Below are 23,422 nucleotides of genomic sequence, written 5' to 3' on the forward strand. Positions count from 1 at the left end.
GAAAATGAACAAACCCAGGTTATGCTCCACTGTTGCACTAGACTATATATAAAGAAGAAACCTTGATGTATAACAGCACAAATTGTTAAAGTTCACCAGTTCACCTATAAGTTCACCTATAAAGTTCTGCCGAACTCTGTAACACTGACTGCACAGTTTGCAGCTGTTTAGGCTGATTTTTTTTTTTTTTTTAATCAGCACTCTAGAGTAGTAGAGTAACTCACCTAGCCTCCAAACAAGCATGTTTCATTGTCCATCATCCCAGGCCACGCCAGACCACCCAGGGTAATTTTACCAAGGAAACAGCATCATTAAAATGATTTCATTTTCTATGTGAGAAGCATTGTCACTAATGTAAACAAGGTCCAAATAAGAAGTAATTCCAGACTAAATAATTAACACAAACATGTCATTAGACAAACCAGTGGCTTAACAGTTATACTCAAAACTTCTATTCTAAACGCAACAGGTTTGATTCTCATCCTGACCTTCCTGTTTGGAGCTGAGACAACACCATGATTTGTGCACTGTATGACTAACCCATTCTGCTGAGCTCCAAAGCATGTTTAAGTTAGGTTCTTGCATGGTGACCATTGTTACCTGTCATCCAAGTACCTCACCAGTAAAGGACTTTTATCCTCAACCACAGATGCGAAACAGCTTTCCCAATTTCACAAACGGAAACAGAGACCTACCGACATTCAAGAAATCTGCTGATTAGCAGGGTCCATGTGAGGTCTCTCCTTCTAGCTGAGCAACCTAACCACTGGATCATTCCTTCTGCCTGGTCTGCCTTGACTGCAAAATAGCAAGAGCATACAGAAGGTCTGAAATTCTAAATTTAGGGAGTTTTCCCTGGTAATCTGCTGATGAGCTAGTAATTTAGATGACATTGCCAACAGTATGCCTATCATGGTGCTTATATCCAAAGAACTGATAACCTAAATATGCATCCTGTAGCTTCAGGGTTTTACAAAGCTCCCATACAATGTTCTCCTCTGAAGCCAAGGTTTAGAGATCTTCACTTTTTCTTCTTTTGCCAGGAAAATATTTCAAAACAAAGTTGTTAAAGACATCAAAGAAGGAATAGAACTGACAAATTTCAACATTTGACTATGATGAAAACTGTTGTTCTTGTTCATGAAATCAGAGCACTTTCTGAAATGTAATGACCACAACTTAGAGGACCAATGGGCACTGATCAATGGCAGTGCAAAAAACATTAAAAATGGTGATTTCCACCATCCTTCAACTAACACCATCTCTAATGACACAGCTTTCCAAGGCGCTGAAATGTATTCTTCTTCCAAAGAGGAAATGTTATATGATTTTACTTTGTCTCATGAGCCATATTAACTGAAGATGAGATACTTTACACTTCATATACATACTGTACTGGAGATTATAGAGCTTCTTTTCTTCAGTAACTGCCATGCATTACTGTCACAGTATTGTCTAGAGTTGAAGAGCAGTACACAGGTTTATGGATAATCCATGTCATGATACTTATACCAGTACATGTGTATTTTGGACACAGAAAGCTACTGCAAAGGTTAATACAAGTTTGAATTTTTCTAACAAATGTCATACAGCAGGTGTGAGAAGTTTTATAATGTATAATAATTCACCTTGGGAGTAACCCAGCTTCTCAGATATTACTAAATTATTACTTTGTAATACATGCCAAACCGATTTATCTTTAGACTCTTATTACTAAAATACATACACTGAACTAGGAAAAATATGTACCACAACATGTGCTTTTATCCCCTTCAGTGCTTAACTGAAAAACTGAGTTGTACATCTGCATAATAATTTAACGTATGTCAGCCAAACATATCTGTATCTTTATTTCAATTAAATTAAAAACAATCTGCAAGTATATTTATGCAACCTTCACTATATACACATGATTTATGCATCTGCAAGGCAATTCTATGTATGCTGATTAATCTATCGTTAGTAAAACATGACAATAGCTATGGAAGTTTACCAGTGAGTGCTCCTTTTCACAAGTGCCTGTTTTCATGGCATGACTGAAAAAGAATAGCTACTAGCCATGAAATGGATTATCAGTAAACCTTAAAAAGAATGTGACATAACCTAGCAGAGATTAACAGTCTCCTAAATGTACTAGTATATTCACTTCGGATGATAGTGCTGCTTTTAAAAAAAACAACTTGCTGTCCTCTTAATGATGTAAGACTTTCATCTCCTCTATCTAAAGAAAGCAATAATTAGACATTATGCTTCCTGGCAAATATTTATTTTTGAACTGGCACCATAATATTTCAGAAAATAATAATAAAGTACCTCTTTGGTGAAGCCTAGGTACCCCCTATCACTCATTGTAACAACTTGTAAACAGGACTGCAATACAGTGCTTGGCCTTAATCCTAGCTCAGTTAGGTACCACAGATCTTCCTCACAGTCCTTCTCATAATTTTAGGAAGGTATTTTAAAGCAGGGAGTAAAGCAAAGAAAAAATTAAGGAGGATATAAAGTTCCCTGTTTGAGATTTTTAAAAAGTGCATAATGTTTTCATTCCATAAACTGTGCCATTGTAAGGAACTGATGGATACCAGACTCTTTTCTTTCCTGTACTGGACATTATTGATCATTACACAAACACAGTCTCTGCTCATTGGCCAAAGACGTCCCTCAAGTCTGTTTTCTGGTACAATCAGTTGTCCAACTACTTTAGAACAATGTCCTGCATACTAGAACAAGAATAGCAAGTTAACCGGTTTTTCCACTAGAATGTCTGTTTTTGCAATCCCATTTCTGTACACTGCATTTCCAATCTATTGGAGAGTTTTTAGTGTTTGGCATACACATCCCAACTCCTTGGCACCACCAGGTTCAGTGCATCCATTGCCAGCAATAGACGTAGCACCAGGAAAACGCGACTCCCAGCGCAAGGGATAGTTCAGGAGGAATGGGCATTCTCCAGCAACGGTGGTCCATCTCGATGCATCGATGGGTGTGTGTGCTCCCTTTTGTAAGTTTTTGGAGGAAGCTTTGGGATATGTTGAGAAGTGCTTTGTCGTGGAGGAACAGGTGGTCCAGCAACAGAATGGAGGTCCACATCTTGTGGTATCAAAGGTGGTGATGGAAGATGCCTCCGTGCTACATGTGGAGAAGGTGTCTGAGGGGGAGTAAATGGTGATGGACTGTTTGGGAAAAAGGTGTTACCAAGTTCGCTTTTTCTCCCCAGTGGTGGAGGTTGGAGGTGTAGTGGTGAGCTAGAGAAAACATCTGGAGTTCGCACAGGTTCTCGCGGTGGTAACACAGGAGGGCTTTCAGGGGGGTCAGAGATGCAGGTCCGGTCAGGTACCGAGTACCTTGGTGAATATGCTTTAGAGGTTGGTTGCCTAGGAGGGATTGCTGGTGGGCTGTCCAGGTGCGCAGAAGTAATCTGAGGTACACAAACATTTCATTCAATAAAGTTTTAGAGTGGTAGTAAAGAACAGGACCCTGCTGTGAAATGGAAGCAGAGCTCCTGCCCTGCAGATTGCTCTTATCCAGTTAAAAAGGAGGCCCAGCAAGCAGGTACAGAATGAAGATGGGGAGTAAGGAAGCAAAAGGGAGTGGTGGTGCCTGAAAAACACGTTTTTCAGAGTGATGCAGACAGAAAAGACAGAGACTGGATATGCAGGGGAGAGCAAGGGTTTTTCAATACATGAGTTAACAGCCAAGGATGGAAGGAACAAAGATGCACAGAGAGAGACAAAGGCAAGGCAAGGAATGGTCAAAGCAATAATTTCCATGCTAGTCCCAGGTCTGCTTGCTGAGTAGGTTTGGACATCTTCCATCACCTCCCCAGTAACAAGCACTTGAGGTGGGTAATAACACCAGATATTTCCCCAAGAAAATTAGGAAAAGGGAGAGGCAAATGAGGCTGAACAGGGAAAAAAATAAACTATGCTCAGAAGATGGATTTAAGTAGTCATAATTATTGAAGTGAACAGTTCCCAAGCTGCAGAGCACAGTGACAGGGTAATTGGTCTCCAACACCCTACCATGTATAGGATGTTTTCAATTACATTTTGATAGGAAGGTGATGTGTTGAACTCTGTTGGCTAGCAGCAGAGTCACCTGCAGTCTGGAAACAGCAACTTCGGGTAGAGCCATATATGAGCCCTCTTCAAAGACATCCATGCTCTAAAGTAATTTTGAGTGGGATTTTCAAATCCACCCAATTCTCTGAAGTCACAAACCAGCTCCCACTGAAATCAAGAGACATTTGACACTGTCTGCAACAAAGGCTGTGTCAGATCCTAAATGCAAAAGGAAAATGTAGTAATGGCTTAAGCAGGCAGGAGCAGGACAGGTAATCAAGCAGGGAAAGAAAGCACTGAGCATCACAGCATCAGTGTCAAATATTCTAATGAACCTTTTCAGAGGACTGAGTACCTCACTTTCCATCATTACTATTCTTCAGTTCTTTACCCCCACTCATACACTCCAAAATGATACTTTTGGACAATTACCATAAATGGAAACATCTGCTTGAAGCCTCAGGTTCTTACAGGCAATATGAGGGCCTGAGCATAGTGGAACAGTAGATAAGACATTTTTAACCCTAAGTTTAGTTTCCCTCTGCTAACTTTCATTCGTTTGCGATCAGGACATAAAGAGGCAGAGCTGTGAAGGCTTGAAATACATGGCTGCTTGCTCTTTTACATACAGTTCCTCAAAAATACATGTACTATCTTTAAGAGTTACTGTTCTATCATACCCTGCCCTCTGCTCCTAGAGAAAATGCCCTTTTTTCTCTTTACTTACTTTTGATGGGGAGGATTCAGCTGGGGCAGACTCTGGTCTTCTTCGTGGAGGAACTGGAGGGGGAACATGAGCTTCATCTGAATTTTTGGTAAAGTTTATGGAAGACACAGAAGCAGATCCTAGTAGACATAAAAAAAGAATCCTGATAATGATGAACTTTTGTTTGACTCGGTATATTTCCTTTATTGCTTCCAAAAAAAGTGTCACAAATAACAAAGTAATTGCTCATAAAAAGCAGAATGAATCAAGAAGGCGTTAAAGAAAGACAATGAAACAACCCTCTAACTTGCAGCTTCCAGATAAACTGCTTTTCTGTGCTGCAATCATCTCTGTAGTCATCAGTCTGTGCACATGCTTAAGTAATCCTCAAAACCAAAACCACACCACAAAGTTGTTCTTGTATCACAACAGCACTAAAACAATATTGCAAACCTGCAGTTGATGGGCCAACCCAAGAGTGAAGAAGTATCTTCTTCTAAAGAGGTATTCCAGAGACCTTGCTTGGACACTCAGCAAAGTCACTGCTCTGCTAAGCAACTGCTTTTAGCAAGTCATTTGACCTCCTTGTGGCAACCAGCTGAACACAGGGCTAACCTTGTACTTACTTTGAAAGCCCTCACACATGACAGGAGGCTACATCCACTATAAACCACTGAAATCACATAATAAAATATGAGATTTCTAGTTTGTTGATGAAGACAGAAGAAAAAATAAGTGTGGATGGGTCCTGACAGATTTAAAGCAGGGAAATACTGATTTTAAGTTGTGCAGGAAAACCATCCATGTGCACGAAAACCAATTCAGAATGACAGACAGCAGCATAAGGCTCACAAAACATTCATTTTTATTCTCACCATCAACCAGATACTCACTAAATACATTCACCACATATACTTAAATGAATAAAACACACTGAAAGCTTTTGCTGCCACAAGCAGACAAATCAACTATTTCTATAGTCACTTTCGAAGACTTAAACGTGATTTCACCTAACACACACATTCTTAGTAGACTACCTATTAGCACCTACTTGCATGAAATGGACTTGAAGGATCCGAGTCAAACACACTGCAGGCATCTGTGTTACTTGAAGTCGCAGAAGCAGGGGGAGGGGTCAAAGGTGTTCGGGGAGAGTTTGGTGCAGATGCTGTAGTTTCAGTCTCAGTCTCTGGGATGCGGCTGTAACTAATTTTCCTTGGCTCCTGTTGCAGTGGTGTAGGATGTCGCATGGTACCTGGCCTTGGATTAGAGGGACGAACACCTGGAGACTTGAGAGGATAGCTGTATTTTTTGGGCTGAAATGACAAAAAAGATAGTATCGAACAAAATCAAAAGGCCACAAAATCACCTAAATGTAGTTTTGTATTTATGAAGTTAGAGATCTAAAATGACTTCTGCTATCTGTGAAAGACAAATGTAAGCATTTAAAAAAAAATAAAAATACATTGAATACTAACAAATCTTGGTGGAGGCTTGACATTTCGTGGCTCTATCTCTAGTGACTTGTTGAACAGATAATCTGTAAATTCTGTCTCCATGCTGTTTCCCATTGGATTCAGGTTTTCAAAAAATCTCTGAAATACAAGAAGGCAGAAAACTTGTCAGCTAATACTGTTTGTTTCTACTGCACAAATGATCCCAACTGTTCCAGAGAAGAGAGAAAATGCTGGAGTCAGAAGCAATGATAAATTTTTAAGTTATTAAATCTATATATTGCCAGCCCTTTGCTGGGCATTGCTACTGCTATGCTTTGCCTGAAAAACATCCGTGCAAGTACCCTAAATACTTTCTGCAGTGCAAAAATCAGACCAGGTTAGCTCAAACACATATTCAGAAGAAGCTTTATGGAGTCTATTTTTACACTGATACAGGGAAGACTGTTCTCAAAACGCATTCTGTCAGACCCTGGGGAAAACAAGTAGCAGAAGAAAGTCTTGCAGAATCTCTTAAGGTAACCTGTCCTATAATTCTCTGAAAGTATATAGCTCAAAAGATATTTTAAAAAAAAAGGAAGAAAGGAAAGCAAACAGAGAAAACAAGAGAGAGGACTGCCTAGAGAACACCACAGACCAAAGAGAACAAATACCAAGAGAAAGAAAAATGTATCATCACCACCAACACATGACGTAAACACAGTACTACCAGGTAAGCCTGGAATCATAAAGGCAGTGTAACAGATGAGGAAAAAGACAACTGGGCTCACTGGACAAATAAACAGAGTGAAGGACAGTGAGAATCTGGTAGTTTTTGTTCCCATTTAACACTGATCAGTAAGAAGATCTACCTACTTAGCTGGGGCAAAAAAACCCCAAGCCCCACCAACCGGCAAGCATTGAGCTTTCTGCCCTTTCTTACAATGAGACCTGAGAGATATTTTATGACAGGCCTTCTGTTCGCCTCTGATTCAGTCTGATTGAATCTATGTGAATTCAGTTTATCCTTATGGTCTATCCATTGACAGAGTCACCACAAAAGTAGCTCAGTGCATGGACTCAAGGAAATAATGCCACTTACCCTGATATCAAATTCCACCCTCAAACAATAAGGCTGGTTCTGGTACTGCTGTATCTCTCCTGTTATTTCAGCTACCTTTCTCCTCTTGCTGAAATTTATAAGTTCTTTCCCATGTCGCTTTAGAAATTCAGGGTTGCCTTCTTCTGTTTTCAGAATGTTAGTTAAGTAAATCCCTAAAGAGCACATAAAAGAGATTCTCAATATATACTACAAAATAAGGAGGAAGTCACATGACTGCAATACAAAGAATTCTTAAATAATTTAATTTGTGCACTCTAATTATTTAGAAAAATTCTCTGTTAGGGTCAATAAGAGAATCGCACCTCATTTTCAAATAAGGGCAACAATTCAAATATTTTAATATGCCTTTTTCAGAAAGCTGCCTTTTTTGCATCAAAATCTCAGTGTCTATGCATCTTTCTATTGTTTAGAAGCTCACACAACTGAACACTACTAGCATTTTGCAAAACGAGTACACTGAAGTCAAGTGCTTTCTCTTAAGTGTTCTGCCTCAATTCAGCTCTACTCCATTACAGACCCCAGCTAAGCTCCAAAAATTTTATTTTCAGGTTTTATTCTTCTGTTCTACTCTCCACTCATGGCTTCATAATTGCATCAAATCATTTGAAGGTTAGAAAGAAAAGAGTGCCCTCAAGTCCACAGATAATATATCTGAAACTGTCATTATGACTCTTCTAAGTATAACTTGAGAGAAATGACTGAAGCTATTCATGTGTGATCCTGCTAACCTCTACTCATCTCTGAAGCAGGACAGAAGGTTTCTTAGTTGATCTTATCTTTCTTTGCAGAGCTCTGTAGTATATCTTTCCCAAATTTGTAAAAGGCCAAAAAAGCCATCAACCCTATTTTCTTTCAGTTTTGGCCTGAAGCCTATGCTGGACAAGTGCAATGTCCAGAATTGGAACTAATCTGCAGCAAACATCCGAGCAGCTTGCTAAAGAACAGGAATGCCGTGTGCTTAACTTCATAATTTGTTTAACACAAGAAATTCCAAGCAATTTACTTGAAAGAACTGTTATGATTGACAATAAAGAAGAGGCTTCCTTCCCAAACTCTTTTTATAGAAAGAAGACTTTTTAAAAGAAATAAGACTCCAGTTATAAGAAACTACAAAAATTAAAACTCTACCTTTATTTCTTGGGAATTCTTGATGGGAAGGGGGTCCTTCTTTCTCTACTTGTCAATGGCAATGATTATTCCTAATGTAACTGCCTTCCATTTAAGGCATTTATGGTCACAACACCAAACCACATTCAAAGTAAAAATGAGTAAATTCATAAATGAGATATCACAGATATACTTATTTTTACTGCAAATAACATCTGCAATTAATAGTCACTTTAATTTTTCTTTCACATAGATTGTTTGGGCACCTGAAATTCAAACCCAACTGTCCTGTTAAAACTGACTTCTCACTATTGTTCATACTCTGTTTAGTGCCCTAGCTCAATACTTTCCAAATGTTTATCCATGATACAGCTCATTCAAACCAAATGTACTTACCAAAAAAAGGCACACAAGGAGGATTAATGGACCTGAGTTTTGCCAAGTATTTCTTATAATGATCCTCACTCAGCTCATAAGCTTCTTCTAAAATCTTCTTCTGGCGACTTGGAATTTGCTAAAGAGAGATGGAACAGGTTGTTTGGAAAGAGAGGGTAGAGGAGTAGCCCAGCAACAATACTGACAGTAATGGTCTCCCACTGATATTTAAGTCAGGGACCAGGAGGACAGTGTCCCACCATCTCAGGACTTTGCCAGCTTTTTCTGCATTTCTTAAGTGAGGATGAGGACTGATTTCTTGCTTCTGAAACCAAGAAAAAAAAAAAGCCTAAAGCCTCTCTATTACACCCTGATTGATTCATTTGTTGCGGGATTTACCTTCCTTGCTCCTTCTTTGAAGGACATGCTTACTGAAAATACAGGCTTTTAGTGTAGCTAAGGTGCATTGCATTACCCTTCCATACCAAAAATGGAAAACATTTTGCTGTACCTCAAATGTGTGATCCAACCTATACACTGCTGCAGAGTTCATAGCACTGACAATCTCAAGGACACCATTAAAGTTGTTTAGCTCTTGAAAAACTTGCAGGATCTCAATTATCCGGCTCACTACAATTACTCTTTCCTCTAGGTTTTCTGTTTCCACAATGCATCTAAAAGCACAAGAACATTTGATTTTGTATCAAAGCATTTGATTAGTTTTCCAAAATCAAATATTAAGTAGTAACACAAACAAATACAAAATGTTTATCAAATTACTTGATACATTTTTGAAAATGTTTAGAGAATAAACATTTGATAATATTCTAAGAATAGAAAGCTGAGACCATTATGGTAAAATTCTTGCAGGCACCAGTTGTAGCATCTAAACATGACTTGAAACTGGAATTCTCTCAGAACAGAATTTTTCATGGTATACTTCTGAATGGACTGTATATGTCCAGAAACAGAGTAAGTACAGATTCAGGGAAGTCACTTACTTTTCAAACCACAAAGTCAGGTTAGTTGTATGTCTTATCATTTTGAGAAGGTTGGGAGAATTAATTTCTTTATCTTCCTTTGTCCACACACTTCCAACTAGTTCAGATGGCTGCACAGCTCTAGAAAAGTAGATGCATGTATCAATAAATGTAATTAAATTTCCAGTGAATTTGCAATTAGTATTTGGAAATAAATTCTTAAGGTATTGCTTGTCTTCAATAATGTTAGGCCCCTCGCGTGACTGACTGGTATTTCTATGCTTCTTTTTTAGTATGTAAATATTTCTTAATTTATTAACCACCTCTGTTCATCCAAATGAAGAATGAAGTCTACATCTCATTCACCATAATAAAGTGTGAGCTTCCAACGTCTGAACAACCTCTCAGACAGCTGGTGAGATCTGACATGGTCCATAATTTGCTTCACAAACTAGGATATGAAGAAAACCGATTTATTTATGTTCAAGCTTCTCAAGGGTTGATCTACTCAGAAAATAGCAAGAGAAACCTGCAGCACAATGCAATTAAAAGTATGCATCCATCACATGTACTGCATGTTAACTTTGGAAGGATAAGTCAAATACTGTTATTTAGATTTTTTTTCTGAAAAAATAGCAATTAATAAACAGCACTGGTAAAGTCCCTTGACCTACCGTGGGGCTTCACAGCAGGGGCCCGCAGAAACAATTTCATGCTGGAGAACATTTTGGTTTGTATCATGTGCTTTTCAATGGAGGAAAGTTACCTGTAAAAATCTGACTCAAGTAAAGTGAGCTGCCGAGCAATTTCTATTGGATGCAAAGTGAGCAAGTCAAAAGTCTCTGTGTGTCCTGGTTTGCTTATGTGCCATTCAATTGCCGGGGGTGGGCTCTCAAAAGTAATGTTGTGACTTGGCCCAATGGCTTGTGCCTGCTTTTTCCGGTTGATTATCTTTGTGATCGATTCAACCCATTTCTTCATTGCTTTGCCTGGCACACAGAAAGAAAATTACTATTTAGTTACTCAATACTGTTTTTCCAAAGTGGTCAGTATAATTTAAAAATCTTTGGATTTAAACCCAAAACCTACTAAATTAAAGCAACCATATATTCTTTAGAAGTGCTTAAGTACTGTTCTCACACAAGTCTCGAAGCATTCAAACATACAAAGAATAATTCCTCAACAGCCAGTGCTGAGCGTGCCAAATTTTTCCAAGCAAAATTCAGAACACCCAAATTGGACTCCTGCTCCAAAACAGTTGTTTGCCTCTCTTTTCTGGCTTTACAATGTGTTTAAGGAACTAACCTTCTTTTGCCCGAAATGCACTTCTGTAAACACCCTGAACTTCACACTTTGGGCAAGAGGACATGCTCACCTCAGGTAACACAGAAGGGGAAACAGGAAACAGAAGCTTCTCCTGCTATTGCACCTAACGTCAAAGCTCAGGATAAAACCCTAAGGCCAAATGCCTGCCTAGCTCTACACTGTAAGTATTTCACACATAAGATGGCAAGTCCTTTGAAAATACACCAGTAACTCACATTAAACTAACCGGCTCATTTTCCCCCTCTTTTTAATTGCTAAATAACCATTAAATACTTCTCTAGCATATTATTTTCCTACAAACTACTCCCGTAGCTGTCTCAGTTTTTCTTAGAAGGGAACAGGAAAGATCTGTACAATCACAACTGAAAGGTGTCCTACAGGTCTAATACACACTGTGAAGGAGCTGGAAAACCCTTGCTTCAAAGAAATAGTGGTTTCCACCATCCCACTTTTACAAAAATTACCTCTGTGTATAGTTTAAGAGAACAATCAAAACAATTATTCTGTCCTGATCATTACTCAGTTCTTATTATTTTGCATTATTTCAGTCCTTTTATAACAAAACCAATACTTATTTATCAGGATGTAAATACCATTCATTTTTCTGAACAGGAGCCAGACTTTGAATAATAGTGTTGTTTGTTGGGTTTCTTTAAATTGAGGTTTACTTTATGTTCTTTATGAAGTATTTAATAAGCAGTCAGTCCTGTTTATCTGCTCAGTGAAAGGAAAAGTGGTCACATTCCATACCTTTGAAAAGGGATGCTTTATGATAAGTGCCAGCACTTAAGAAACCATAAGTACCTCTTACTGTTCCAATGAATTCCTCCAAACGTTGCAGAAGATCAGCATCTCTTTCAAAGTCATAGAAGTGGTGTTCTACCCAGTGTCGACATACATTTAATACTCTGCAAAAGTAAAGGATAAGTAAGCACTCTACAATACAGTGTGTCTTCAAGCCTAGCATTTCAAGGCTTTTAGTAGGCAAGGGCTCACAGGAATATCAGAATCAGCAAACCAAATGCAATTCTACTGTCGGCATTTCACCAGGAACCAGCTATAAGCATTTTTCTACTTTAAAGAAGTCAGAGTACTGTTATTGTTCATGGAAAGAACATGATCTAAAATGTTCTCTGCTTTGTGCTTTGTGGCACACTTAGGCTGTATAGCCTATAAGATCCATATAGAAACATGGATCAAAACAAATGGTGAGTGTAATAAACTGATTTGCACACTAATAGTCTAAAATTCAGCACAAGCTTTTCCCAAGGCTTTTCATACTATGAATCCAAATTCCCAACAGGTTTTCAAGTAACAAGGTCAAAAAGGCTGACTGCTCACACACGCTCTCTATCAAAGCATCTATGGGAAAGGCTGCTGGTATCACAAAGAGTCACTGCATCCAAAAGATGCTACTTCAAAAGACTTAATCAGTCAGTTTAGCTCACATTGATGCAATACTCACCGTAGCTGCACAGGCTGAATGTACTCTTTCCTAAATTTTTTTAACTCTGCACTAAGAGGCTGGTCTCCGTTCTCCATAGCAATACGATCAGCTTCTGTTGGCTCAGGCTCTGGAATTTCAAATCTAGCACAAAAATGGGTATAAGCACTAGACTCCTGTTCCACTGATCTTGTTCACAGCATGCACGAATGAATTGTTGATTCAAGATAGCTCAAAATTCAGAACATTTCCACATGTCAGAATCTCGCATCTTGGTAAGCACATAAGAAGATTTGCTAAATTCAGTAATACAAATTTCAAAGACAAAAACCATAGGATGCTGGAAGTTACTGGACCCTACCTGAACAATCCTAAAGCTTCTGGATATAACTTGCACATTTTACATTTCACATCCTTGAATTTTGCAATTTTTAAAGAAGTGTTTGGAGTGGATCAAAACCAACAGGAAAACAAAACTCTACTCCAAGTAAAAATTTTTTTAAAAATTTGCACTTTGTATGAACAGTATTTTTAACAGTGGCATACCTTTCTATTAGCAGACTCAGCAACTCTTGAGGTTTACAGAAGGATCTATATGTTGTGAGAAAAGTCCGAACAAAGTTGGGATCTAAGACAAAGAATAATTTTATGCTCATGTCAGCAATTATCTGATTTTTTTAAAACTTTAAAATAACTTTAAGTATCCTTTAAAATTAAGGATACAGGGCTATCAATTACAGAGGAGATGATGTAAGCTAAAATTACTTTTGGTAACAATTCAGAACCTCTTAAAATAGCAATACAAAGCAGAATTTAAAAACAATTCTTATTCTGTTGAAAATTCAAAACAACGACTTTTTCTTCAATTATTAAAAGACTGGATTCTTCTTAAACAACTTGGAAAATAATAAATAGATTTTTTTCTTTTAAGAGCCATCTAGTAAACAACTTTGTTTTTGACAATGATCAGGACAAGATAATTCAAGAGACACAGCCAGTAACTTTGCATTGGACAGAAATGGGAAAATGTTTTCCCGAAACTGGTATTGCTCTGCTTAAGGCAGGCTAGATATTTTTTCAGCTAACTGACAGCTATACTTTGAAGTTATATCTATTTCACTTCAAGAAAATCAACAAATTTCTATTAAATTGACTAATTCCATATCAGTTCATTTAAAATATTCAAATGCAGTTTAAAAAGAAGCAAGTATTCAAGACAGAAAAACAAAGTGTCTTCCTTAATTACAAAAGCAAAACCATTTGTTTTCAGGTATGAGGAAACGCAGTGACAGCACACTGGCACTGCACAGAACTGACTACAGACAAGGTTAACATTGTTATCACTAAACAAAATTAATGAGTGGGTTGCAATGGCTTTGCATATTAAATCCACACACAGATTTTAAAAACAAACCCCAACTGGTGATTTTTCTAACACAGAGTGGCTAAAGAGGAGCACACAGGACTTGAGGGAGGAGTTCCTATAAGCTCTAATGAAGAAAAAAATGCCTGCATTATTTGACCTAACACTATATTAAGTTGTTGGAGTTGTTTCCTGGAATATGAGTTTTTAAGAGCTTTTTTAAAATCCTCCATAACCATTTACAAGCATCTTGTCCATTTGAACGAACATTCTGCCTTTCTCAGAACCTACTAAGCTCTTCATCTGGGCAACGATGTACTGCAATGTGTTGTACAGATTAACCATGCATCGTGTAACACAGCATTTCCTTGCATTTCTGTTGCACAGTAGTTCCCATTTCTTAAAATCCTGTCTGTTCTCCTTTACCATCTCTATGTCCTTCATTACTCCATTTTTCTTATCATAATGCCTCTCCCACCTCTCCTTGAAACTGTACAGTCTAAAATCCTTTTCAAAGGCAAAACTTCAAATCCTTTTGCACGAAGAATGTCATCCCTGTCCCTATCATCCTCATCATGAAAACACACAATTTTTGTTGTCCTAAAAAATAAGTACAGAAGTAAGCACAGTAACCCGTATTTTCATAGCTGGCATTCTGTACACACCATTCACACTAAAAAGATTTTGTCTACATGAAGAAGAAAGCCTTCATAGCTATTAAAATTTTCAGATCCCTGCAAGCTCTGAGTCATAGCTACTGTTATTTACAGGTAGGGTCAGTGTTTAAATTCACAATACGTATTGAATTTCAAATGAAGTAGATCAGAAAACCAAATCCAACCTTGTTATCTTACCAGCAAAATCTGTAACTCAAGATAGTGTACAATATATGAGCAAGTATTAAAAAAAATATGGACAACACTAGTTAGTCAGGATGTCTGCTCATGTGATAATTCTCTCTTCAATACAGCCAATTTGAAAGCTAAAAAAGAACAATAACTTGCTCTACAAGGATTTATAAATAATCACTCTTGAATTCCTTAAGAAAGGAAACGGACACTATGATGACGCACAAGCACTCTTAACATATCAAAGCTTTAAAAATAGAAGAGCACTGCCCTACAGATAAAAAAAATTGACACAACTTTCAAATCTTGGTACCACCTAGCCCAGCTGCCCTTAAATAAGGAGGAGATAATGAATGCAGAAACACATTAAAACAACTAAACCTGACCAGAATATGCAAATAGGGTCAGAACCTGAATTTCTAATTGAAGGGCAGTTTCTCTCATGTCAAAATATATGGAAAGCTGTTTGTGCAGAGGAGATGTCTCCCTGTTTTGCTGCTCCACCGGAGGCTGGCTTGGACAGTCTGTGGCACCATGTGGCCAGGTGCCCATCAGGGCTGTCCCTCTGCCCTGGATGCCTCCTACCCCCACGGCACCGCTTCATTAGAGCTAGGCTACCCACTGTCCCTGTTCCACAGCGAAGTATTTCAGCTGATAAGCTGGTTTGTGCATTGTCAGGGAGGTGAGGGGGGAAAATAAAAGGTCCAACAACCCTATCTGCAAACGAGATGGACTGTGTGGATTTTCACAGACAACAAAAAAGTTGAGACCTGATTTGACTACTATCTGAAAACAACCCACGTACTCCTCAGTATGCAACTAATTAAACTGCTCTTCAACTACATGCAACAAATTGGTACCACCTCTGCAATTGTATCTGTAACTACTCCTTATAGTATTTGACATACAAAGATAAAAAACTAGTGAAGTCACAGCTATGGTAAATACTGTCTTTTGACTGTCAGCTTGAGGGCTGCCATAGCCAGTCACACCATAACTGAGAAGTCACCTTAGAAAAATAAGAGCTTGCTATTCTGGCACGTGAATATAAAGTCAGTAAATTCTTTTAAGATTACGATCCTATGTGGGACAAGAAAAGCATTTCTAGAGTCCATAGCTGTTTGGCTAGATATCAGCAGAGTACTCATCTTCCCAAGTCTGCAAGCAAAACAGAAGCCTCTACCTCAGCTGAGAGGTGTGCGAAAGAAGAGCTAAAGGGTCACTGTGGAAAGTTGTGGCATTTTATGAGATGCAATGAGTCGGGCAACAAAACACTGAATTATTTACATAGTAAATGGACCTCGTTTCCTGTACAACAGAGCATTTTTGGCTGAGTCATTATATCTCTATTTCTTTGTTCCCCTGGAAAAGACAGCACAGAACGGTTAAAACGACGACATTTTTCCTCATAGAAAACCAATTATAAAACAGAAGATACAGAATGAGAAATAAGGGTGTTGAGAAGTGATGTGCAACCTAGCAATTCAGCATCAGGTCCACATACGTTGCACTAAGATCTTTAAGGCTACGAAGACAGGCTAAATATATCAAAAGACAACCATTTTTATTCTTTTGGTCAAAGTCTTTCAGCCTATCTCATAATACCCATGTTCTCAGTTTCATCATACAATAGTTTGGTCAATGTCACTGATACCTACAGCTCTAAGCTTCAAGCAGCCTACGTAAAGCTTTGTTAAATAGGGGCTGTTAAAAGCAGGGATGACTGGATGAAGGTGGGTCTAATCAATCGATCTGAATTCTTCCTTGATGTCCTATGTGCTAGAAAGGCCAAAAAGACATGCAGATGCAAAAAAAAAAAACAACACAGGAGACATACTTCAACAGCCATGTGTTCTTAAAAACAGTCCTTTGTTTTCTAGAACTGGAGAATGTAGTTTGCAGCTCCCTGGACAGAGAGGACAAGTGGGGAGCGCTGCCAGCACCTGGGGCGATGCCGAGGCTATGGCACCAAAGCCCCAGTGTGTATGGAAAGAGCAATTCTCAACGGTGCACAAATTAGCCAAAGCAAAGGAAATGTTCACAAGGGCACTAATGAAGTACCTATCTTTGCTAATTCTCTGCCAAATACAATGCTAGCTTTAAAAAAAAAAAAAAAAAAAAAAAAAAAAAAAAAAAAAAGGCTGAACTGTTTTATTTTAACTTCCAAAGCCATAAAATCATGTCATAAATCATGCCTGCAAAATTCAAAGCCAAGAGCTAAAAGTTTATAAATTTACAACAAAACAAAGGCAGGCACAAAATACTCTAGTAGAAACTGCCAGCATGATACTGCACTTGGGGTTCTAATATGTGTTAGGAAAGCTCAACTGAATGAAATGTGAAGAAGAGCAATAAAAGTAATGGGAGTAAACAGAGGTATTTACAAGCATTTTAAAAATAAATAGAAGTAGTAAACTACACTAATTATATTCTGCTTACTGCCCACTTCTTCCAAACAAATACTTGTGGGTATCCAGAACTGAGCTGCAGAAGAAAAATTTAGGATAATCAGAGTGTAAAGAGTAAAAAAAAAAAGAAAAAAAACACCAAAGAATCTACAGTTGTACATGACAAGCACTAATACCAAGATGGATGAAGTTTTAGAATAATTGACATACAGGTAGAATCAAAAAATAACAAAATCCAAACCCAAAACCCAAGCCCATGTTTTTCAGCATGGCTTATGAAAATCCCAGGAAATTATCAAGAAAAACTACACACACTGAGGTTGGACTGGCTGATCACACAAATGCCTTTGACATATCTTCAACACAAACAGAAACCTCAAGTCAAAAGTCCTTAAATCAAGCCCCCACTGAAATTCTGACTAAGGCGAAGTTCCGAGGCCAAATTGTGCAAGTGTCTGCTTCTAGCAAGCCGGTCTTGTCACCAGCACAGACACGGGTGATAGCTGTCAGTACAACCCATAACTGAGAACGCTGGGCCCATAATTCTCTCCTGTGATGATGGCGCTCCATGTGCCACCCAGCTTTGGCAGTCTTAAGAGAAAGCCATTATTGTAGCCTGGGGCATACAGGAAAAAGTATTGTCTCAAGCTCAATTCCTGCAGCCACCACCCCTCCTCCCGTGCATGAGAGTAACCACATACACAGGCATACCCCACTATGTCCAGCTCAACAGGATTCATACTTACATCTGCTACAGCGGTGCGTATTTAGATCTTGAAATGCACGTTAGAATATGTGCACCGCAAAGCATATTCGCTTTCTACGCACTTTATATTTGGCTGCACGTATTTAACACAGAAAGAAAAGCATAAAAGTAGTCACCACCTTGAGTTTTGGCTATATAATGAAGTGCCTCACCTGCATACATGTGGTAAGTCAGCCTCTCGATGAGCTTGACAACAGTTCCTGCCTTGATGATGGGGATGCCAGATTTGGGCTGCATGTTTTCTTCAAACACAATATTCTCTTCAGAGTCGGGTTCTGCAAATCTATAAAGCTCAGGATTTGGAAATCTCATCTGCTCCTCTTTTTCTTCCTGCAGCATTGTTACATCCAACATCCTTTCCAGCGTGCTTCTATATTGCAAAGATATCAATGCTGCCATCCAGTTGTTTTTATCTTCAGCTGATTTAGCAGCAAAAATAACACTGTTCTCATCTTTTAAGATGATTTCAAAAGCATGTCTGTACTCATTAGTGTCGTCTTTATCATTGATTTGTACCTTTCGCATGAAGAACTTTTCTTTTAGACGATATTCTGCATTGCTAGCACCAGGAAGTCTTGGCTGGCCGTGATTTGACTTACAGCAAATCATCAAGCCATCGAACAGAAATATGTGTCTCTCGTGCTTAGCTCCTACGCGTGTAAGTGTTCCTTCCATGATGAACTCATTACAGCATTGTCCAATGTCCTTACCCTCCCAACCATCAATATTTTTCTGGATTTCATTCATTTTCTTAATTGCTAGCTGTTTCCCCTTCATCTGCTGAGTATAGAATCGGCATGCAGATTCACTTCAGTGAAGGATGGGAGAAAGGCAGCCTATTAGTATACGTGTATTTAAAAAACACAACCACCACTAACAGCAAAACCACATGATCACCTTTCCAAGTGATGAGAATTCCACTGGGAATGCAATTTCAGCATTTAGTATCAGCACTATTAGGAGCCTTGACGAATGTTTCTCTTAAGTACTTCATCTGATAAATTTTCTACTTATCTTGTATGCAATAAATGCTTTACCTAAACACAGGCAACCAGAAGCAGGCAAGCCTTTTAGTGCTTCTGAGCCTAACAAATCACTCATTTCCACAGCTGACACAAAATTTTAAACTGCATTAATTTGAAAGAAGTATATGCAGAGAAAATAAGCTCTTAAATACATTCATGGCCAAGCCTAAAGATTACACTTTGCAGCACAGAACTTCTTTGGCAAAGAAAATATTGAAACAAAGAACAAAAATTAAGAACAAAAGCAAAGTTTTAACATGTCTAAGTACCTGTGCAAATATTAGTATTCAATCAAACAGCAGATAGCATAATCCAAGAATTTGCTACAACAGTGTAACTATGTACTAGTTATCTATGCATTTATTTCTATTATCTAGTGGTAATTTTAACTGGCCATTACACAAAAAAACTCTTGAGATTAAGTAGTTTCAAATTCAAGAACACTCCCTTCTAATCACCAGAAATGTACTTTTACAATATTTTTAGGTAGACGTTTATTTTCTGAGCATAATTAACCCACAAGTGCCATAACTTTCTACTTACCAGTGAATTCTCAGAACGTCTTAACTACCAGTATGCAAGGACACGTAGAAATTAGAGCGGGTTTAAACAATAACAAATTATCTTGGCTTTGATGTCACTTCCTCTGAAAAAGCAGGCTTGTCACAAACTATTTTGTTCATTGTTTACTAAAAGAGGAAACTGGGAGCCCTGGATTTATAGCAAAGCATTAAGAGCAGAAAGCAGGAAAAAATGGAAACATGTTTACCTAAGCCTTCGTTTTGCAAGACTTTTGGAGCATATCCGTTCCATACTGCTTTGAAGATTTAGCAGGGCAGTTATTGCTTGCTTTAAGCACTCCTTATCATCTTCATCCTCACTTTTTTCTTCCAATTGCTGTGAACATTGAGAGTCAAATACAAAAAGCGTTACAAGCATTTTGGTATGTGCAAATCCAGAAGTTTGACCTAGGAAGAAGAAATCCAACCATCTGCTGCTTTTGCATGCTCCTACTTGTTATTAATGAAATAACCAGGCACGTTACTGACACAGGCGAGAGAGACAGCTGTCTGCTAAGAGCTTAATCTCAGTAAAACAAGAGCAGCAGTCACTAGTCTCCAGACACAGACGCACTCAGGAACACATTTACCCCAAAACTAGTTTGATATACTTTACATCTCCAAAAAAGAACCCAGTAGAGGTGTTAAACAGGAGACTGCAAGAAGGGCTAATCAACAGTCTAATCAATATCTCAGGTTGGAAGGGACCTTGGAGATTATTTTATCCACCCTCCAGCTCATCTGCAGAGCCAACAGGTTGCCTAGTGGCATATTGAGTCTTGAATAGCCTCAGGTGGAGGCTACAACCTTTCTGGACGATCTGTTCCAGTGTCTGAAATCCTTCATGGTGAATTTTTTTTTTCCTAGTAGCATATCAGGATTTCCCTTATGACTTTTCATACTGGCATATGTGGAAGTACTATGTAGCTGCAAGAAGTATTTCTGTCTTCCACACCCCATCACACAAAGACAGCAGGAAGATTTCCCCTCCTGCTTAGCCTCCTTTTCTCCAGAGCAAATAAGCCCACATCCCCAACTTTTCCTTCATCATGTGCTCCATTCCTCATGTCATCTTGACGAGCTCTTCCAGTGGGCTTGCTTCAGCATACTGGTGTCAACAGGAAGCCAAGCTGGATGTGATTCTCCTGATGCCGCCTTGCCAGTACTGAACAGCTAGGCACTACCACTGCCCTCAACCTGATAGCTACATGCTTTCTAATGCAGCAATACAGGCCTTCGTTGCTGCAAGGGTGTTCTGCTGACTTGTGTTCAGCTTATTATTCACCAGGACTGTAATTTTTTTTCATTAAAAAAACAAACAAACAAACAAACAAAAACAACAAAAAACAAAGAAGAAAAGCAATAACCAGAGTGACGGTGGGAAAGGTAAATGTTCTTCCTTCATGGAGGGGTTGCTTGGCTGTTGATCAGAAAACAAGAGGGCATCTAACCATGACCAGCCTGTAAAACCAGGGTATGTAAGTCCCTATCTGAACATACAGCTACATTAACACCTTCATATACTAACTCAACTTTTCTTAAAGGATAAAAAAATATAATAAAGTTATAAACTAAAACTGGATGAGAAGGGTTAATATTTTGTGTCTACTTAACAATGTGACAGATGAGCTTTATAAAACAGTATCTGCCACATTTTTATCCTAAAATGTTTAAGATTTTCATCTTAAATCTTTGTGTAAGCTTTAACATGCTTCATGCTATAAGTTGGTGAAAAAACTGTTGACTACATCCATGACTTAAACATAAAATCAAGAAAAAAAAATTTACACTATTATTAAAAGACAAGTGTTTCAGACTATTACGATGAAGAACTGGCTCCACACAATTGAAAGATTTGTTTTGACAGAGGCGGTAAAAGTGAAGCAACAAGCTGGCATGGACCAGAATAACAAGACACCCTTGGAAACTGTTGCTTCCAGTGTGAAATACAAGTACTGTCCTCAAAACCCAACTGAATATAACATTCATATTTGAAGTCTGAATGTGTCATAGAATAGCAATAGACTAGAGTTAACCGTTCAGTGCAACAGATGTCAATGCCAGACTACTTTGTGTTTTCAGCCATAAGGCTGACCACAAGATTCATTCTAGGCAGCTTTGGTTCACAGTGTAATCTGTAATACTCTTGACCTAAGCAGCATTAGCCATGAGTGCCTACTCATGCCACAACCATTGAAATAGGTCTGACACTGGAATAGGACCACAACAGGCACTACTTCACAAAAGGTCTCACAGAGAATACATCACTCCAAGAAGGAACAGTCTACCCTCATCACATTCCTCTAAAGCATTTGACATTATCCCACACGGCATCCTGGTCTCTAGGTTGGAGAAGTACGGATTTGATGGATGGACCACTTGGTGGATAAGGAACTGGCTAGATGGTTGCACTCAAAGGGTTGTGGTCAATGGCTCAGTGTCCAAGTGGAAACCAGTGACAAGTGGCGTTCCTCAGGGGTCGGTACTGGGATTGGTGCTGTTTAACATCTTTGTCAGGAGACATGGACATTGGGATTGAGTACACCCTCAGCAAGTTTGCTGATGACATCAAGCTGTATAGTGCAGTCGACACACTGGAGGGGAGCAATGCCATCCAGAGGAACCTAGACAGGCTGGAGAGGTGGGTCCATGCCAACTTCATGAAGTTCAAGCAGGCCAAGTGCAAAGTCCTGCACCTGGGTCACGGCAATCCCAGGCACAAATACAGGTGGTTGTTAAGCCTGGAGAAGAGAAGGCTCCAGGCAGGCCTTATGGCAGCTTTCCAGTATCTGAAGGAGGCCTACAAGAAAGCTGGAGAGGAACTTTTTACAAAGGCATGTAGTGATAGGATGAGGGGTAAAGGCTTCAAGCTGGAAGAGGGTAGATTTAGATTAAATATTAGGAAGCAATTTTTCATTCTGAGGGGGGTGAGAGCCTGGCCCAGGTTGCCCAGAGAAGCTGTGGCTGCCCCATCCCTGGAGAGGTTCAAGGCCAGGTTGGACAGGGCTTTAAGCAACCTGGTCTGGTAGGAGGTGTCCCTGCCCATGGCAGGGGGCTGCAACTGAATGGTCTTTAAGATGCCTTCCAACCTAAACCATTCTATGATTTAACAGAGGTTTCATCTTCCCTTTACTTGAGTTGTGCAGATCATCTAGATTTAGAGAGGACTTCAGACAAATAGGGCAGGTACAGCACCACCGGCAGAAGTCTTGAAAGAAAGCTAAGAAAAACATGTAACTACCTCTAAGATTTTGTATCTTTCCTGCACGAGAGTTCAAAGGAAGCTCTTTTCCTTGCGTGCTGCCTCTTTGACAACTTCCATCAAAAGAGTTTGGCTGGATTTCCTATCATCTCTGGGTAGCTGCCCTTCAACAATGGACAACTCTGTTTTAGCCTGGTCTCCTTGAAAACAAGCATAAAAAGATCCCACAACAGTCTGCCATTTGCTTGTAACGGTACCACAGAAGACAGGGTAAGGAGCAAAGGAAACGTAAAACACAGCACAAATATTGATGAAAATTAGGCTCAATGTGCAAGAAAAGTCCAAAAGCAAAACACATGTCTGTATACAGTGTGGGAGAGAAAGCAATGCTTTAATACTAACATTTCCCCATCAGGATCCATTGGAAGTAACCCATATTTCCAACTGCATATACAAACTAAATTAAAGTCCACTGAGTATAATTATGATCCAGGTTTAACATTCAGAAAGTAGTGTGTAGAACTATTCATCTTCTTGAGTGTAAAACCAACATAAATGGCAAATCAGACATTGCTGTGAACTGTGAAGACACTTTTCTGCACACAGAAAAGGCATTTGAAAGTTTATATTCGAGCATTGTATAATTACCACGAATTGCTATCAAAAAACAGTTTTAGTCAGAACCAAGCATGAAT

General features: G+C 38.9%; 1 protein-coding gene across 1 annotated transcript in view; it reads right to left on the reverse strand.

The window, feature by feature from the left end:
* Nucleotides 1–1,833: 1,833 nt before the first annotated feature.
* The window catches only part of SOS1 (SOS Ras/Rac guanine nucleotide exchange factor 1), a 52,165-nt gene continuing 30,576 nt past the window's right edge, over nt 1,834–23,422 (reverse strand). The window contains exons 9-22 of the mRNA XM_074150243.1: nt 19,735–19,862; nt 18,093–18,748; nt 13,102–13,183; nt 12,577–12,699; nt 11,916–12,019; nt 10,552–10,774; nt 9,807–9,926; nt 9,317–9,479; nt 8,827–8,944; nt 7,303–7,475; nt 6,246–6,362; nt 5,819–6,083; nt 4,789–4,907; nt 1,834–3,418 (exon numbers count right to left, since the gene is read on the reverse strand). Coding sequence (XP_074006344.1) covers nt 2,930–3,418; nt 4,789–4,907; nt 5,819–6,083; nt 6,246–6,362; nt 7,303–7,475; nt 8,827–8,944; nt 9,317–9,479; nt 9,807–9,926; nt 10,552–10,774; nt 11,916–12,019; nt 12,577–12,699; nt 13,102–13,183; nt 18,093–18,748; nt 19,735–19,862 — 2,880 coding nt within the window. The 3' untranslated portion in view covers nt 1,834–2,929. The remainder of the gene's footprint in view (nt 3,419–4,788; nt 4,908–5,818; nt 6,084–6,245; nt 6,363–7,302; nt 7,476–8,826; nt 8,945–9,316; nt 9,480–9,806; nt 9,927–10,551; nt 10,775–11,915; nt 12,020–12,576; nt 12,700–13,101; nt 13,184–18,092; nt 18,749–19,734; nt 19,863–23,422) is intronic.

This window comes from Numenius arquata, chromosome 7 (genome assembly GCF_964106895.1).
Source record: "Numenius arquata chromosome 7, bNumArq3.hap1.1, whole genome shotgun sequence".
Taxonomy (NCBI): domain Eukaryota; kingdom Metazoa; phylum Chordata; class Aves; order Charadriiformes; family Scolopacidae; genus Numenius; species Numenius arquata.